This window comes from Chiloscyllium plagiosum, unplaced genomic scaffold (genome assembly GCF_037043375.1).
Source record: "Chiloscyllium plagiosum isolate Xiang-an unplaced genomic scaffold, Cpla_swu_hap1 HiC_scaffold_16, whole genome shotgun sequence".
Classification (NCBI taxonomy): Eukaryota; Metazoa; Chordata; class Chondrichthyes; order Orectolobiformes; family Hemiscylliidae; genus Chiloscyllium; species Chiloscyllium plagiosum.
In genome coordinates this window covers 19340006-19359385 of record NW_028270154.1, presented here as the reverse complement: position 1 = coordinate 19359385, position 19380 = coordinate 19340006, and the positions used below count along the sequence as shown (strand labels likewise).

Here is a 19380-nt window from a genome sequence, read left to right as displayed (position 1 = left end):
AACTGGTAACTCAAGTGTGTAGGTTTCAAAGGCGATCCCAGTACTATATGAGTGTGCACAGCATGGGTAGAAATTACGAGTGCATTCCCTGCCAGTGGCACAGGAGTAGTTAATCGCCTCTTTTTGTTCCCAGACCGGTCTATCTATTTTTTTGTCATACAATCGCAGTTCCGGAGTTGAATCGACACCACACGCTTCTGGTCCAAACATAACACAACAGGAGAGACATTAAAGTAACCGGAGAGCAGGGGACTTGGGCGAAGTGTATCGAAACAATTGATGGATGGACGCTGGGTGAAAGGAGCGGAGAGAGGATCCTCGCCAGTCACTCAAGTTCCATGTGTTGCCGGAGTGTCTGCAAACCAGACCACATCCGTTTCAGAGATTGATCTCGCTGTCAGCGAATCCCCTTCACATGGGGCGATGCGCGATGAATGGGAACAGGATTTTGCCGAAGAATCTGTCCATTGGGGAAGCAGAGAGACTTGCTGACAGGAGACCCTTGGTCATCAGCACCCTGGCCAGCGTCCTCATCTTTACGGTCGTGGTCGATATCCTGGGCAATTCACTGGTCATCGTGTCAGTGCTCAGAAACAAGAAACTGCGTAAAGCAGGCAAGTTTGTGCACTCCCCCCTCACCGGTAGTTTTGCAACGAGCAGAGAGAGTGGGCATCCCCCACGAACAAGTCGAAGGCTGCTCAGACGCCAGCCCCTGCTGCTAAACCGCCTACCTGTCCATTCAGCTGGGAGTAGAGGGACCAGGGTCAGGGTAGAAAGAGGTCGCTAGATGACCAGTTAAACGCCCCTCCCTCACACCTCGTTACTCATCAGCCACCTTTGGCTCTTTCCTCTCAGATCGCTCCTTCTCCCGTCCACTTTGCTTCCCTGCTTCTGACTAGCCTCACTGAGCCATTCTAACCCCCCTTCCTTCCACTCACTGCCCTCTCTCGCCATCTGTCCCACTGCCCCTCCGTTCCCCTCTCACATGCTTCCCTGATTTCTCCACCTCCCAATTCGCTCCCTCCTTCTCACTTTAATCCATGTCCACTTGCAGATGACACCAATATTGGTGGTGTAGTGGACAGTGAAGAAAGTTATCTCACAGTACAACAGGACCTTGGTCAGATGGGGCAAAGACTAGCAAATCAAGTTGCACTTTGATAAGACAAATCAGGGCAGTATATTTAATAGTAGGGTCCTGGGGAGTGTTGCTGAACATGGAGACCTTGTGGTGCAAGTCATAGTTCCTTGAAGGTGGAGTTGCAGGTAGACAGGGTAGTGAAGAAGACATTTGGTACACTTGCCTTTATTGGCCAGTGCATTGAGTATAGGAGTTGAGATGTCATGTTGTGGCTGTACAGGGCATTAGTTGGGCCACTTGTGGAATGCCATTCAATTTTGGTCTCCCTGCTATAGAAAAGATGTTGTTAAACTTGGCTGGTTCACAAAAGATTGCAGGGTTGGAGGGGTGAGCTACAGGGATAGGCTGAATAGGCTGGGGCTGTTTTCCCTGGAGCATTGGAGGCTGAGGGGTGAGCTTGTATAGGTTTATAAAATCATGAGGGGCATAGATAGGGTGCGTAGCCAAAGTGTTTTTTTAACCAGGGTAATGGAATCTAAAACTAGTGGGCATAGGTTTAGGATGAGAGGGGAAAGATTTAAAAGGGATCTAAGGGGCAACTTTTTCCATTCAGAGAGTGGTGCATGTCTGGAATGAACTGCCAGAGGAAGTGGTGGAGGCTGATACAATTATAGCATTTAAAAGGCATCTGGATGGGTATATGAATAGGAAGAAATTAAAGGGATATGGGGTAATTGCTGGCAAATGGGATTAGATTAATTTAGGATATCCAGGCAGCACGGACGAGTTAAACCGAAGAGTCTGTTTCTGTGCTGTACAGCTCTATGACCCTATGTCTTTTCTGTTGGGGAACCACCATCCCAACCACCCACTGTTCTCTTTGCTTCCTTTACCTCCACATCCTTTCATTCCTCATCCTTTCTAGACTCTGTCTTGGCACGTCCTTCGTATCTCCTTCCACATATACATCATCTCCGACACCCTTCCGTGTATCTACCTCTCATTTCCTTTCTCTGGCGTCTCTCTGCCTTTCTGTCCCTCATTCTCTTTCTGTCCTACTCTCACTTGCCCCTTCCTCTCTTTCTTCTTTATCCATTTACTCTCCCTCTGTCCGTCCATCTCTCATGCTTACTCTCCCTCCCCTCATGCTTACTCTCCCTCCCTATCAATGCCCCACTGACATGATTTGATTCTTCTCAATCATGCCCCTGTCCTCAGCAGTCTGTCCCTCTCCCTTTTCCCTTTCCTACTCTCCTCTCTCTTTCTCCCTCTTTCTCCTCCTGTCCTCCTTAAAAGGCTTTCATTATCATATTTCTTTTTTCAACAATTTTAAAGAGGCATGGTTGAGTATATTGAGTGATGTATTTATTATGGCTTTTAACTGATAATGCAACAACGTATTGTGAAAATCTGTTGTATAAGTCTAGAATTTATTGCCTGACACCAGAAGAACAGTCATTGTATCTATCAAATTGTCATGCAAGCCCCTAGTTTTCTAATCTCCATTAGTATAGGAGAACTTATTACTTCTGCTTGGTTCCAGTTCGTATCTGCAGAGTAGGACTTGTTTGTAAAGCACATAAGATACTTTTCACTGTACATCAGTACAAGTGACAGTAATAAATCAAAACAAATCAGTTCAGCTTCACACCTTTCCACAAAGCTCTTAAGAGGTTAAAATTTTTGAACACAAATTAAATTAAGTTTTCAATTTCCAAGCCTGTGGAAACATTTCAATTGTTTGTCACCAAAACCAAACTGGAAGTATTTATTTCTCAGCAACACCAGGCACTATAAGAACATATAATATATTAAACACAAATGATACTATAGCCACAATAACTGGCATAAAAATGGTTATGTTATATGTACATTACGTTGCATGTCGAGGTGAATAGTGAACCCTCTGTCCACATGGAATTTGCTAGTTGGTTGAACATTTATTGCTTGCTCAATTAGCTTCCACTTAAGAATAAAGCTCATTTGTCAATTTTACACAGAATTTCATGTGACACATTTGAACAAGACCATGCATAATCCAAAACATGCCACACACTAAACAGTTAAAATGATGGGAGCGCCATGATCGTAAGTTTGTCCAGTCACAAATAATGAGACCATCAGCTCCTTCACTCTTTGGCAACTATAGTTTGTCTGCTGCTGGTGACTGCTGCACACTGCAAATTATCCCAATCCAAGGCGAGACCTTGGATTATGTTATCGATAACATAAAACATACCCTTTGTTTTACATTTCTCTTTTACTGTGGTATAATGTTGGGCTGTTGCTCGAAGTATGTTGAATTGAAGAGTGTGCTTCACAAAGCAGTTTGTATTAGTTTTCAATATGGTCACCAGATCACAAATAAGTTCTTTAGCCAATAAGTAAGGGAGTTTGGTATCAATGCTTCTTCTTTCTCAAAGAGGTGTTTGACATTTGATTGTTCTCAAGTGAAAACATCATACATACTGCCCAGAAAATGTGCCTTGGTGTGTATTTTTATGGCATACCTCATACATAGGTTCCTTTTTCACCCAGAACCTGCCTCTTCAAGAGTATCTGCTTTTTGTGTTCTTGGATTGCTTTGTCTTGGATCAATAGACAGCCATCCCTGCTTGATGCTTCAAGATGTGATCATGACAAATCCTGTGTGCTATGAATTTTTGTCACTTAGTTGATCAGTGAAAAGTTTGAGCAGGTCAGTATTCAAATTTAATTAATAATGCTTTTCCTGTTCTGCTGCATTCTTCTCAATGGTCCTGAACAAAGCTATAACTTTAAGTTTTCTTTTGTTAATTTTAAGATGAAAACAATGTTTTTTTGTGTTAAAAATGATAAAAAGGCCATCACTGGCCTTTTGTGTTACAGCAGCAGCACCATACTCAGTCAAAGCTTGCAGCTTGTCAAGAGCAGCCACCATCACCTCTGCCAGTTGATTCAAGGTGATGGTGAGGTCAAAGGCTAAACAGAAGGGTATGAGTCAACATATTATTGGTGAGCTGAACATGTAACCTGCTTGTTTCTGAAATTAAAAAAAACCAGAAATTCAATGCAGTAAAGGTTAAACTCAAAGGAAAAGGCAATAGTAGAATCAGAAAATGCTTAGGATGTCATTTGCTCATTGTGTGTACTGCCTGTAAAAAAATGGCTGGAGGTGGGAGGGAGATAGATAGTGATGAGGATAGCCTTAGATTTTAGATGGACTGCTCAGATGCACTGATTAGTGGCAATTGAACTCAATCCAGAGAAATGTGAAGTGTTGGACTAGGACGGGACAAACAAGGCAAAGGAACATATGATGAATTATCAGACCCTGGAGAAGCACCAAGGATAAGTAGTTTGCATGTCCACTGGTTCCTTAAGGTGGCTGGACAGGTTGATAAAGTGGTTAAGAAGGCATTGAAATATTTGCTTTTTATAGCTGAGGCAGGGAGGTTAAGAGCAGGGAGGTTATGCTGGAACTGTATAGCATTTGGTTAGGACACAGCCAGAGTATTGTGTACAGTTTGGATTTCATATCGTAGGTTGGATGTGATTGCAGTGGGGAGAATACAGAGGAGATTTACCAAAATATTACCTGGGCTTCAAGGAGAACAGTCTGATATTCTGCTTCTTTGTAAATTAGGTTCCTCATTCTTGGAAGCATTCTTGTGATTTTTTTTCTGTATCTTCTCCAATTGATCCTAGGTACATGCTCATTTCCATGTCCACCTCCCATTCAGCTTCACCTACTATGGTTTGCCAGAACCACAACATGGAATGTAGCCCTGGGGCAGCCCTGGTCATAGCCTCAAGGTGAAGAAGAAGGAGAGAGCTTAGTGGAGGTTTCATCTCCTCCAAAATTCCCCCAGAAGGTTGCAGTCTGTGCTGATGCAACAAGGCTCCCTTGATTTTTCAGCTGATGTTCTGTTCCTCAGTGAGAATTCCATTGCAGCAACCATTGTTAGCTTGTAACCAGGTGCTTGTTGCAGCCAGGCCAGTTCCACCACATTATTACAATGAAGAATATTCCATTGTCCATTTTTACCAATAATGTGCCCATATCCAATGATTAAAGTGGAGCTGAAAAGTAAGATGCATTGCTCCTCCCTCTCTCAGGTAAGAAACCTGTTCAATATCTCCACAGTTCACAGACCATATGACGTGTGCAAAAGCAATTAGGTAATGGAGTAGAAATTACTTTTGAAGGACTGATACAGAAAGTGATTCAATCCTTTTTTATAATTGTGATCTAGATTTGGTTTATGGGTATTGCAATACTGATAAAATATCAGTATATTTTAGTATAGAATCCCTACAATGTGGAAACAGGCCCCTCAGCCCAACAAGTCCACATCGATACTCTGAAGAGTAGTCCACCCAAACCTGTTCCCCATTACTCTACTTTTACCCCTGACTAATGCACCTAAGCTACACATCTGTGGACTGTGGGAGGAAACCAGTGCATCTGAAGGAAACCCGCACAGGCATGGGGAGAATGTGCAAACTCCACACAGACAGTCACCCAACGCTCGAATCAAACTCAAGTCCCTGGTGCTGTGAGGCAGCAGTGCTGACCACTGAGCCACCATGCCTCTTCGTTCATGACCATTGGAGAATCTAGAATGAATGAACTGTAATTAATTGAAATGAATATTTATTTATGTAGAAATGTGAATCTCTATACCAGATGATGCCTGCTAAAGGAAGATTAGCTGGAGTGACTTTGTCAGATTTGAAAATAAAGAAAGGAGCTGAAGGATAGCTTAATCTTTAAATGCTTAAATTGTTTCTAAATTTATGACAGGTTTCAATGGGATAGATCTAAAGAAAAGATTTTGACTTGGGGATGAATCAAAAGCTTAGGGTCATAAATATAAAATAACCATTGATAAATCCAGTTATAAAGAATTCAGGAGAATTTTCTTCACCCAGGGAGTGGTTAGAATATGGAACTTCTTACCACAGGGAACAATTGAGGTGGCTAATATACACATTCTGTACTGCTAGAGTTGATGAAGTAAGCTGGAAGAAGCCCATGGAGAGCAGAAACATGGAGTAAATCAATTGGACAGAATGTGTATTCTTGTACTGTAAATCTTAAGTCACTTTATGTATTTTTTTCATTCTGAAATCTCAGCATTATAAACTGTAGGTAGCCAGTTTGCACTCATGGCAAAGTTTGGAGTAAAATGATCATTCCAAAGTGAAGCAACAATGTTGACATTAATCGGCTAATGAGGTCTACAAATATCGGAACAGATAAATCAATATGCTAGATTATCTTAGCATTCTCAATGATTGCTTCAGTACTCTTACAAAATAGACTTCATGTGTTAAACGACATTGGTAAACATAGAAATAAAGGTTTTGAATCAAGAAATATTATTGCAAATATTATCCATCTGATTCTGCAATGACATAGGACAAGGTCACCTGTTTGATATGTGACTAAAGGAGAATATTTTTGTAAAGCAGAAACTCATCCATCCAACCAGGCAAACATTAACTGCCACTGGGTCAGGTAAAAAGAAAGTTCTGATGATAGACAAATTCAGAAGTGTAGACCAATGAATTGGAGATGTGAGCTCAAATGCCATCAAAGCAGTTGGTTAATTTAAATACGGTTAATTAAGTAAAACTGATTCATTGCGGTGAGTATGAAACCATGCTTTTGACAGAAGGTAGTCACTGTCCTTGCCTTCTCTGGCTTATTTATGACTCCAGACCTACAGCAACAAAATCAATTCTTAACTGTCCTCTAAAAAGGCTCAGACTTCCATCAGTCTGAAAGTGTGAATCAGTGATTAAAGAAGACAGTTTATCAGCGCCTTCTCAAAAGGCATTTGGAAACGGATAAAAGTAATGGTGCTAGCAGCAACCTTGCATTTTGTGAATGACCAAAAACAATTTTAAGATTCTGTGGCAATGTCCATTCTTCCCTTAACCAATGTCACAAACAAGAATTTAACCGACCCGTGTACTGAACTGCTATAGGTGGGCTCTTGCTGTACACTAATTGGCTGTCACTTTGCTGAAATAATGACAATGCTTAAGAAGTGTTTGTGTGAAATAATTTGATACATAGTAGGCATTACATTAAACAGCTTGTATTTAGCTTGCGTTTAATGAAGTAGAACCCTCTCAAAGAGCTTGAAAGGAGCATCACCACACAAAATCTCCAAAAGACATATTTTTCAATTGACCATTGGCTGGGTCAAGAAGCTAAATTTTAAAGAGCATTTTTTTAAGAAAGGAGAAAGAGGTAACATGGTGGAGAAGTTTACAACAACATGCATTTAAATAGTGCCTTTAACATGATAAAACAGTCCAAAGCATTTCACAAGAGTGTTTTCAAACAAATTTTGACATCAGGATTACTGAGAAGGAAATACACAGAGAAAAAATGAGGCACAAAGGTAAACTGGCCAAAAATATAAAATGTAAAATATAAAGGAGGATAGTAAAAGCTTTTTTAGGTATGTGAAAGGCAAAAAAATGGTTAAGACTAAAATTGGGCCCTTGAAGACAGAAACAGGGGAATATATTACAGGGAACAAAGAAATGGCAGAAGAATTGAATTGATACTTCAGATCTGTGTTCACTGGGGAAGACACAAGCAATCTCCCTGAGGTAGCAGTGACTGAAGGACCTGAACTTAAGGGAATTTATATTTGCCAGGAATTGGTGTTAGAGAGACTGTTAGGTCTGAAGGCTGATAAGTCCCTGGGGCCTGATGGTCTACATCCCAGGGTACTGAAGGAGGTGGCTCGAGAAATCGTGGATGTGTTGGTGATTATTTTCCAGAGTTCGATAGATTCAGGATCAGTTCCTGCGGATTGGAGGGTGGCTAATGTTGTACCACTTTTTAAGAAAGGTGGGAGAGAGAAAGCAAGAAATTATAGACCAGTTAGTCTGACCTCAGTGGTGGGAAAGATGCTGGAGTCTATTATAAAGGATGAAATTATGACACATCTGGAGAGTAGTAACAGGATAGGTCAGAGTCAGCATGGATTTATGAAGGGGAAATCATGCTTGACTAATCTTCTGGAATTTTTTGAGGATGTAACTCTGAAGATGGACGAGGGAAATCCAGTAGATGTAGTGTACCTGCACTTTCAGAAAGCTTTTGATAAAGTCCCACATAGGAGGTCAGTGAGCAAAATTAGGCCGCATGGTATTGGGGACAAGGTACTAATTTGGATTGAAAGTTGGTTGGCTGATAGGAAACAAAGAGTAGTGATAAACGCCTCCATTTCGGAATGGCAGGCAGTGACCAGTGGGGTACCGCAGGGATTAGTGCTGGGACCGCAGCTTTTTACAATATATGTTAATGATATAGAAGATGGTATTAGTAATAACATTAGCAAATTTGCTGATGATACTAAGCTGGGTGGCAGGGTGAAATATGAGGAGGATGTTAGGAGATTACAGGGTGACCTGGACAGGTTAGGTGAGTGGTCAGATGCATGGCAGATGCAGTTTAATGTGGATAAATGCATGGTTATCCACTTTGGTGGCAAGAACAGGAAGGCAGATTACTACCTAAATGCAATCAATTTAAGTAAAGGGGCAGTACAGAGAGATCTGGGTGTTCTTGCACACCAGTCAATGAAGGTAAGCATGCAGGTACAACAGGTAGTGAAGAAGGCTAATAGCATGCTGGCCTTCATAACAAGAGGGATTGAGTATAGAAGCAAAGAGGTTCTTCTGCAGCTGTACAGGGCCCTGGTGAGACCACACCTGGAGTACTGTGTGCAGTTCTGGTCTCCAAATTTGAGGAAAGACATTCTGGCTATTGAGGGAGTGCAGCGTAGGTTCACGAGGTCAATTTCTGGAATGGCGGGACTATCTTATGCTGAAAGACTGGAGCGACTGGGCTTGTATACCCTTGAGTTTAGAAGACTGAGAGGGGATCTGATTGAGACATATAAGATTATTAAAGGATTGGACACTCTGGAGGCAGGAAACATGTTTCCGCTGATGGGTGAGTGCCGAACCAGAGGACACAGTTTAAAAATACGGGGTAGACCATTTAGGACAGAGATGAGGAGAACTTCTTCACCCAGAGAGTGGTGGCTGTGTGGAATGCTCTGCCACAGAGGGCAGTGGAGGCTCAGTCTCTGGATTCATTTAAGAAAGAGTTGGATAGAGCTCTCAAAGATAGCGGAATCAAGGGTTATGGAGATAAGGCAGGAACAGGATACTGATTAAGGATGATCAGCCATGATCATATTGAATGGTGGTGCAGGCTCGAAGGGCAGAATGGCCTACTCCTGCACCTATTGTCTATTGTCTATTAAGGAGATGCTCGAGAGAGAGAAATAAAAACAAAAGAAGTATGTTCAAGAGCATTTTAAAGGACAAAAGGGAGTCAGAGACGGCTAGTGACGGATTTCCAAAGTTTACGGGCCAGGCATCGAAAGGTCAACGTTGGAGTAATTCAAAATCAGGAAATCAAAGACCACTTCTATAGAAATAAAAATTATGCTTTATTTTTTAACTTAATTTTTGATTGGGGTTGTTGATTGCGCTCTGCAACCTGATGCATATTTCATAAGGTGTTTTCCAGCCAACAGAGAAGAAATTTTTACCCAAGTAGCCTAACCTAATTTGATCCTTGGAGCCAGCTATTCTTATCATAGCTACCATTCAGCCATCTATACAACTTCGCTTTAAAATGATATTTATGAATTGGTTCACTACATATTCTTTTTCTGGTTTCATTTTTTTTTAATTCTTACTTCCTAAGAGTAATATTGCAGAGGTTTAACTGTGGTCCAAATCTAATGAGACATTTGTAATTAGCATATATTAACATTGCAAGAGAATTTGAGTAAGGAGTAGTGAAGTTTTGTTTTAATTGTGTAGGAGCTTGGCTCGACCACACCTGAGTACTGTGTGCAGTTTTGGTCTCCTTATCTCAGATATTATTGCCACAGAGAGAGTGCAACAGAAGTACACTGGACTGGTTCCCAGATGTCCTATGAAGACAGACAGGGCAAACTCTGACTGGATTCTCTAGAGTTTTGAAGAATCAGAGATGATCTCATTGAAACTTACAAAACACATAAAGGGATAGACAGGGTAGGTGCACATAAGAAATTTCCTTTGGTTGACGAATCTAGAACCAGTGGGCATAATTTAAAAATAAGGGGGATGCTACTAAGGTCCAAAGTGAGGAGAAATTATTTTACTCAAAGGGTGTCAATCTCTGTAATTCTCTGCCACAGTGGGCTGTGGAGGCTAAGTCTTTGAATATGTTAACCAGTGGTGTTCTGGGTTATGGGAATAAAGTGGGTGAAAAGTTGAGAGAGACAGATTTTCAATTAGTAAATTAATCAGGTGCTGTCAGGAAAAGATAGGTAAGTTATTGCACTGGATTCTGTTTTGGGAGCGAGACTGTTTCAGTTGGCAATGATGGCTATCTGGTCCCACTGACTTTACAAAATTTAGTTAGAGGATTTCCTCACTCCATGTAGCATGGTATTCTTCTTGTAGATTAGTTACTCTGCCCCAGCATCCTCCAGCATTTTGTGCTGCCAGAAAATACTCCCACATTAGGACGTGTAGGCTAACTTCAAGGGGTGTGAGCCTTAAGTAAATTTCAGTCCCCTGCTGAGGCATGCTGTGATTCAGCTGTTTCCTCACCCCTGGACTCTGCATTACCATCAATTAAATTAGCAGGTAGCATAAGTTTGGTTGTTGCATACATTAATTTAGTGTGGGTTAACCAATGTCAGAACTCTGACTGACAGACTACATCTTCAGGACTTCTCAACTGATCTGTGCATGTTCAACCTCCTGAAATTAGAATCAGTTTCAGAGTAATGGCATCAAACAGCAACAGTTCTCTGTCAACACACCTCCCCATAAAATACACACTAAAGTATTGACTGTGACAGGCTGGAACTTAATCCTGTGAACAACTGAAAACTCTCCTATGAGCTTATTCATCCAGCTTCACCTATGCTGTATGTGTGTGTTTCTCAGATATGGTTACCAAGTAAAAAGGCTGGTTCTTTGTAATTAAAGGAAGATTTATAACTTTAAAAGAGACTATCAATTACTGCACTGATCTAATCTTGACAGTACTGAAAACAGCTGATCATTCTAGCTTGATATCTGTTCCGTCTATAATTGATGATGTGGTTAATAGTAATGCACTTCAAATAGAGCTTGAACAGGGTGTAGAGTGTTCTCACAAGCTTGTATCCTTTCCCACTTCCTTCCTACAGCTAAGTAGCTCCTCTTTCAATGCATAGTCTTAAAATGTCAGGTCTTCATGTGAATTGGAAAATAACACAAAATGTAATATCCCCTAAGAACTGAAGGTTTCCTGAACCATGATGCCTTGGGTCAAAATCCTGGAAACTCCTCACCTAACAGCACTGGAGAGCTAGGCGAAAGTGAGGACTGCAGACTGGAGATCAGAGTCTAGATTAGAGTGGTACTGGAAAAGCACAGCAGGTCAGGCAGATCCGAGGAGTAGGAAAATCGACATTTCAGGCAAAAGCCCTTCCTCAGGGATGAGGGGGTGAAGGGTTTTTGCCTGAAACGTCTATTTTCCTGCTCCTCGGATGCTGCCTGACCTGCTGAGGTTTTCCACCACCACTCTGATCTAGCACTGGAGATCTGCCTGTACCACTTGGACTTCAGATATTATAGAAGGCCCCTTGTAAACAACTTTTCTTTTACTTCCTGGTTTATGTGTTATTTTTGCCCGATAAGACAGGAAAACATTTAGGCCACTGGGTTTGCTTTATTCCGTGTTAGTCATAGCAGAGTCTTACTTTTTAATTCCAGTTCCTCTCCCTATTGTGTGACAGAATATTTTGCTTTGGTATCTAAGACCTCTAAAGTAATTATTTTCCATTTTCTTGCTTACATTGTGAAGATGTTTTCCCTGCATTTGCTTCCATGTCTAAATTTAGAGGAATGTTCTCTTTTCTTTTAATATTGTGCTGAGAAAGGAATGACTCATTCCCTATCTCTGTTGATTCACTTCATTATTTTAAATACCTCAATCAGAAAACCCAGCACTTTCTCAACTTTGGGGGGGGCGACAATTTAAATTGTACACTGCAAGAAATATTTATTAAACTCTTTCCTTCTTATTGCATTCAAACTTCATCAGTTACTATCCAGGCTTACAATGCTGCATTGAGCAATATAGTTCAGAAACTAGATGTTGTAAAAGCACAAATGCAGTTCAATTATTCTGTCATGTTATCACAGAGGAAGGACCTGTCATCCCTCTGGAGCTGGTTAGGATTTGTTGTCCTTTCTTTGAAGCATCCAATTAAATGTTTGTTCACTGAACTTATTGCAATTACATCTAGCATTAAATAGCAATAAATGGATTTATTTGTTTAATAAAGCAATGCTTCTTCAAGTATTCTGCATATTTGAGAGCAGATCTACTGTAGGGAGACTGTGCATCTATTCAAATGAGCCAAATACTCTGATCTGTATGGGGAATTCATTTATTTAAAAGACATCCCTCTCTATATGCACGTGTGCTTACTTTTTGTTTATGTGTACTGAGCACTCAGTCGAGAGTGTAGTGCTGGAAAAGCACAGTAGTTCAGGCAGCATCTGAGGAGCAGGAGAATCAACATTTTGGGCAAAAGTCCTTCAACAGGAAGGGCTTTTGCCGAAACTTCAATTCCTCTGCTCCTCGGATGCTGCCTGACCTGCTGTGCATTTCCAGCACCACACTCTCAACTCAGATCTCCAGCATCTGCAGTCCTCACTTTCTCCTAATGAACACTCAGGTGTAGGCATTGGTTAAAGACAAGTGGAGTACATACATTCATGTAGGTTTATGATACCATTCATGTGTACATCACAGACATTGTGTGGGATTTAATCCTCCCTAGATGCTGGCTGGGAGATGGGAGTGCTGTATAATTAAGTGGGAAGATTCAGGGTAGAGAATCCATTGCCTTCTGGGGCAACCACTTTGTTCTCCCAACCCCCCACCCCCACCTCACTACCTCCACTACCGGGACATTTAATTTTAGCCCATTTGTTGCAAAAAGTGAGCTATCTATCTGGCCATTGCCAATTTTTTTTCTGAATTGCTACACAAATCAATGGTGGCTTCTGTACCACATACTGAGTTAGTTATCCTCAGTCTTCTGTTCATTTTTACTGATCATGTGGATTAACCAGTATATAGCTTGGACTTATGAATTACAAGCCAACCATACCCATTAAAAATGAATTACCAAAAGGATTGCTATATGTAATCAAAAGGTGGTTGCAGAGGTCACAGGAGAGAGTGCCAGCCTGCTACATCAAACTAACTCCAAATCAATAATTGCAATCACAATAAAGCTACTGAGTATCCTCAGTTAACTGGAAAAGGCTAAATCAATTTGCGTTCTGCAGTCATTTAACTTAGGAAACCCAGTATAAACTCTAATATTGTTGCAGACCTATGCCAACAGAGCTGAAACTTAACTGAAGATTTCTCTTTCACTTCCAACATTCTGCAGTTTTGTTCTGTATTAACTTCAGTGTTTGTAACTTTTCAATAGCCTTGTGACTGAGACTTGTATTATGTGAATTTACAGGAACCTGGATTTGGTCATATGCCCCCCAAGCCTCTTCTGCCTTTCAGTGAGATCATGATTAACAAAACATTATCAATTTCTATTTCAGAATTACAACCTAACATCAAATATTACTTGTAGAAGGAAGTTCTGAATATTTTCGATTGATCTATATGTAGAAGAGCAGTAGCTCTAATCCCAATCCCAGGCAAGCTCCACTGTACACATTCCTCCGGAATGAAAGACAATTCTCCACTATCATATCTATTTCATGTCACTCAGTAAAGTTTGCATTTGTGTGTCCAGAGAACCTTTTATTCCATGTGCTTTAATTTAGCCGACAAACTTATGTGGCACTTTGTCAAATTCTATATATGTCACGTCAACTGCGCTATGCTCATCTAACTCTCCTTAAATGCTATCTCATCAAAAACTCAATTAATTTAGTTAAATGTGATTTGCAATAGCAAATCTGCACTGACTTTCAATAATGAATCCACAAGTGATGATTTGCAGGGCCTTAGCTGGTGCCAGATGGTCTGCTTGTTTTGTTTCACTTTTAATTAGATTTTGCAGTAGCTTGATGCAACCAAATGGCAGATATCAGAGGACACTTAAGCATCTACCACATTGTGTTGTGGACCTGGAGTCACTTGTAGGCCAGACTACTTAAGGATCAGATTTCCTTCTCTAAAGGACTAATATTCATTATCCATATGTATTTTTACAACAATCAACAATGGCTTGGTGATTGTTCCATGGTCACCAGTAATTCCAGATTTATTAATTTTATTCAAATTTTGCTACCTGTTATTAAAGGATTCAAGCCCATTTCCCCAAAGCATTAAGCTGGGCCTCCAGCTTACTAGAGCATTGAGTCTACACCACCACCTCCCACTTGCTGAATAGAATCTGTTTATGTAGACCTTCAATCTCCATCCCACCTGATTCCTTTTACTGAGCACAATATCAACCAAACAACCTCAATCAAAACCTACGCTTTCCTCCAGGCTGTGACCAAAGTCTGAAGTAAACTGTTTAAATGCATTTTTCTCTCCTTTATATGTCAAAGTGTCAGTAATTCACACTATAGCTCAGTGACTCTGAATTAAAAACATTTGAGTGCAGATGTCTACTATAGATGTATTCGCTCCTGATACCTCAGAAGCTTTGAGTTCTCACACTTTTTGAAGTGCAAGTGTAAGTGATTTCTAAATATCTCCCTTTGTAGGTGATGCTGAGGTAACATTAGTCTAACAGCAGGCAGAATTTCCCAAGAGAATTTCCTTATACACATGCTCTTGATAATGGGGTGGGAGCCAGGGTTATGAACAGAGGGATGGGTAATTGAATGCCTCAAGTTCAAAGCTTTTCCGCAGCAGCTTCCCATACTTTTCAACCCCAGGAATGCTGGGACTCACTCTCAGGATGGCAAGACTGATGTATGAAAAGATATTGGATCAATTAGGACTATATGCACTGGAGTTTAGAAGAAGTGGGGGTGAGGGGAAAATCTCAAAAACCTATAAACTTCTAACAGGACTTGCAAGAGTTATTGCAGGAAGAATGTTCCTGATAACCAAGGAGTCCAGATTTAGAGGTCACCAAATAATATTGATTAGGCCATTTAGGAGGAAAGGAACATTTCTTCACATTGAGAGTTGTGAGGTTATTGAATTCTCTTCCACAGGAAAAAACAGCTAAGGCCAAATCATTGAATGTTTTCAAGAAGGCATTAGACATAGTACTTAGAGCTACAGGGATCAAAGGATATGGGGAGAAATGGGAACAAAGTATGAAGCTGGATGATCAGTCATGACCATATTGAACAGCTGAGCAATCGCAAAGGGGCAAATGGCCGACACCTGTTCCTATTTTCCATTTGTTGTATGGTACATTGAGATTCAGGAAATAAAATAAATTCATGCAAAGTTTTCATCATAATGTCTCATTGCTTATGATAAGTATAACGCCACACAGATTGGAATTGAAGCTCCACTGAATCTTCCTGGGATGCAGGATTCAAGGCTGATAGTTTTTTGGCTAGCTCACAGGATTGATCAATAAAGCAACTCACTGACTGATTTATCACTGTTGTTCACAGATGCTAAGAAAATGCCCCATGCTCATTTAGATTTCTGATCTTCTAAAGGCTTGTCAAAATACTTTAGACAGCAGTGTATCTGACACCAGACTCCAGTTACTTCGTGTCAATGATCTGTGAGACAATATTTGATTTGTTCATTTAAAATTTTGCAAGAGGAATAACATGATTTGCCTCCCAAATCCACGCTGTAACTCAGGAAATTAGAGTCCATTCAGCCCAATAACATTTGTCATAATGTTCTTTACCTATTGGATGTTAGAGGAGAGCTGCTCTTAGAGAAAATACTTTACAACAAATAAGGGCCTCCTGCATGAATTCTCCAAGCAATAAAGTGAAATGTGTTTTCCATCAGTGAAGACACCAGTTCCACTATGGATCAAGCGACTAAATGTTTGTGTCTAGATGCAAGTTTCAGATAGACCTCTGATCTCCTGCTGTAACTTCAATGGAAGATTAGCAAATGCTGGAGAAATGGTCATTTATCTTCTGCCAAGTGAAGGCATGGACCAAAACTAATGGAAATTGTAGATGTGTTTTAGAACAGATATTGAGCCCAATAAACCTATTCCTTTGTAATAGAATTCCTTTGTGTATATGTTTTTGCTCCATTCCCACTGAAGATAAAGTCTGGCTGAGCTTCTTTTCCATGGGCACTACTACTCTGGCCATCTTGCATGGATGGGCTAGGTAGTGTGATCTGTCAGTTCATTTTGACTTGGGGTCATTTGTGATGTTTCTAGATCCTCACAGCGCCTCACAGCACCGGAGACCCGGGTTCAATTCCCGCTCAGGCAACTGACTGTGTGGAGTTTGCACGTTCTCCCCGTGTCTGCGTGGGTTTCCTCCGGGTGCTTCGGTTTCCTCCCACAGTCCAAAGATGTGCAGGTCAGGTGAATTGGCCATGCTAAATTGCCCGTAGTGTTAGGTAAGGGGTAAATGTAGGGGTATGGGTGGGTTGCGCTTCGGCGGGTTGATGTGGACTTGTTGGACCGAAGGGCCTGTTTTCACACTGTAATGTAATGTAATGTAATCTAATCTAATCTAATCTAATCTAATCCTGTCTTCAAACATTGTCATTGTCAAACATATGAACCATTTCCAGCAAAAGTAAAGAGCAACAAAATATTTTTCTGATGTTAATGGTTTACAAGTTTTATCCCACTGCCAACCACTTGACTTCGATAACTGAAGCAAATCCCAACCTTTCCTGGCTTTGTTCCTTGTATAAATGGCAGTGTGTTCCAACTGCTCATTGAAGACGGCCAAATAGATGTGTGTGTTATTTGCAACATAATAATGTGATGCCATCAATGGATGAACATATGCCACTTCACTCTGATCTGATTTGGCAATCTTTTCAAAGAACAAGATTGAAACTTGTTGAAAAGTAATTCACAACCCCATAAAATATTTCATTTCAAAACGCAAGAAGGTAGGAAGGGTAGTGTTGAATTTCATTTCTTCTACACTGCCATTATGAACGTAGTGGAAATAGAACAGTGGAGCAGGTGAAGTCATAAGCAAATTCACTCCTTTCCCATAAAACCTGCTGTTGTGTACTGTGTTAGTCACATCTGTTTGTAATATGCACAGCAACTGTCAGAATCAATCCTTTAGGATAGGAGTGATGGTTCCTTTGTTGAATATTGTTGAAATGGGCTCTCCTCAAGTTGCATTTTGTTACATCCAGCCTAGAGATGCTCCATCATTGTGTCTGATTGATTCTCAAAGAGCACGTGTACAACCACCCTGCCCTTCCTCACATCCATCCGAACACTAGAGATACTCTGGAGAAGATACCCATTTCCTATTAGGGACTAATATGATGCTTCTTCTAGGTGCCACCTATGAGCCAGTAGAACAGGAAATATTCAATAAAGTAATCATGCAGCTGAGTTGACCCTTGACCTCTGGCAATTGGCTCCTGACAGGGTTCTGCTGCTGGCCTCATCTCCGACAGATGCATCTGAACATCCCAATCTTACCATTCTCATTATACTGGCATGGTGCTACGCAGGGGGATTATAGAGAGACTCGCTGGCTACAGCAATTCCAGTCATAAGGCTGCCATTACTACGTTTAACCATGTAACTTCTAGAAAAGATCACCCACTATGTCTCTATGCTGTAGTCCATGTTTATTCTACTAACATTTTTCTCTCAGCCCCTACTGAAGGAACAACAGATGTGCAGACTAGTTTGACAGGAGTCCATAGCTTTCTGATAGATTGCACAAGTTTGGAACAGATGTACAAGATGAAAGCAGCCACACCGGGACGAAAGGCTGCATTGTTGGAAGTAATACTGCAACCAGATGAGCACTAATCCAGATTGAGCTTTCGGAGACTAAGTGATGGATGGATTGTTTTAGCACCTTTCTTCTCCACATGTCATATGTTTAACAAATTCTAATACAAACATCACAATGAAAAGCAATGCCGTTTACTGCTGAACTAACCAATTGTGCTCTTTTATAGGAAATGCCTTTGTGGTGAACCTTGCCATCGCTGACCTTGTCGTAGCAATCTATCCTTATCCTCTCATACTCCTAGCCATATTCCACAATGGATGGGTTCTTGGTTACATCCACTGTCAAATTAGTGGGTTCGTCATGGGGCTAAGCGTTATTGGTTCCATTTTTAACATCACCAGCATTGCAATCAACAGATATTGTTACATTTGTCATGGTCCAAAGTATGACAAAATCTTCAGCAAAAGGAACACATCATGCTTTGTGGTACTGGTCTGGGTGTTGACTTGTGTAGCAATCATTCCCAATCTCTTTGTGGAATCTCTTCAGTATGACCCTCGTATATACTCGTGCACATTTGTTCAGTCAGTCAGTTCTTTCTACACGGTCATCGTAGTGGTCATTCATTTCATTCTGCCAATCAGCATTGTCTCATACTGCTACCTGCGTATCTGGATCTTTGTCATCCAAGTTAGGAGAAGAGTTAAGCCGGACAGTCGATCCAAAATAAATCCCCATGACTTCAGGAACTTTCTGACCATGTTTGTCGTGTTTGTTCTTTTTGCTGTTTGTTGGGCACCGTTGAATTTTATTGGTCTGGCAGTAGCGGTTAATTCACATTTGGCTGGCATGATACCAGAGCAGCTTTTCATTGCCAGCTATTTTATGGCATATTTCAACAGCTGCCTAAATGCCATAGTATATGGTGTTTTAAACCACAATTTCCGAAGAGAATATAAACAAATTGTAATGGAAATTACTAAGCTCTCCTGTTAGGATAACATGTTCCTATAAAGTCTACAATGTGTAGCACATTGTTGGACATTAGAAACTTGCAGATATTTGATCCAAGTACAGTAATCAACAGTAAGATTGAATGTTCATTGCCTAAATAAGAAATGGCACAAATAAACTATACAGTTGTCACCTGTGCTTCAGTCTTTCTTGCTTGCTTTAGTTTCGGCTGAAATTTAAGATTTCAAGAAAACTCGGCATGCTGTAACAGAAAAATGCAGCAAAATACAGAAAGAAAATGGTCTACCACGATCATAAAGACCACAGACACACTGCTGTCATCAGGGAAATGTGGAAAACAAACTTGTGCCAGACTTTGCTGAGAGAGAATATCACAGATGCTGGACTGGAATGAAGGAGTATGTACAACTTTTGCTTAGCATTAAACC

The 19380-nt window shown here is 40.8% G+C and overlaps 1 protein-coding gene across 1 annotated transcript; it reads left to right on the top strand.

The window, feature by feature from the left end:
- The first annotated feature begins 383 nt into the window (after nucleotides 1–383).
- mtnr1al (melatonin receptor type 1A like) lies at nucleotides 384–18973 on the top strand. The gene is made up of 2 exons (XM_043704222.2): nucleotides 384–614; nucleotides 18204–18973. Exons 1-2 carry the CDS (start codon nucleotides 416–418, stop codon nucleotides 18971–18973), a joined length of 969 nt encoding a protein of 322 aa, XP_043560157.2. The 5' UTR covers nucleotides 384–415.
- The last annotated feature ends 407 nt before the right edge of the window (nucleotides 18974–19380 follow it).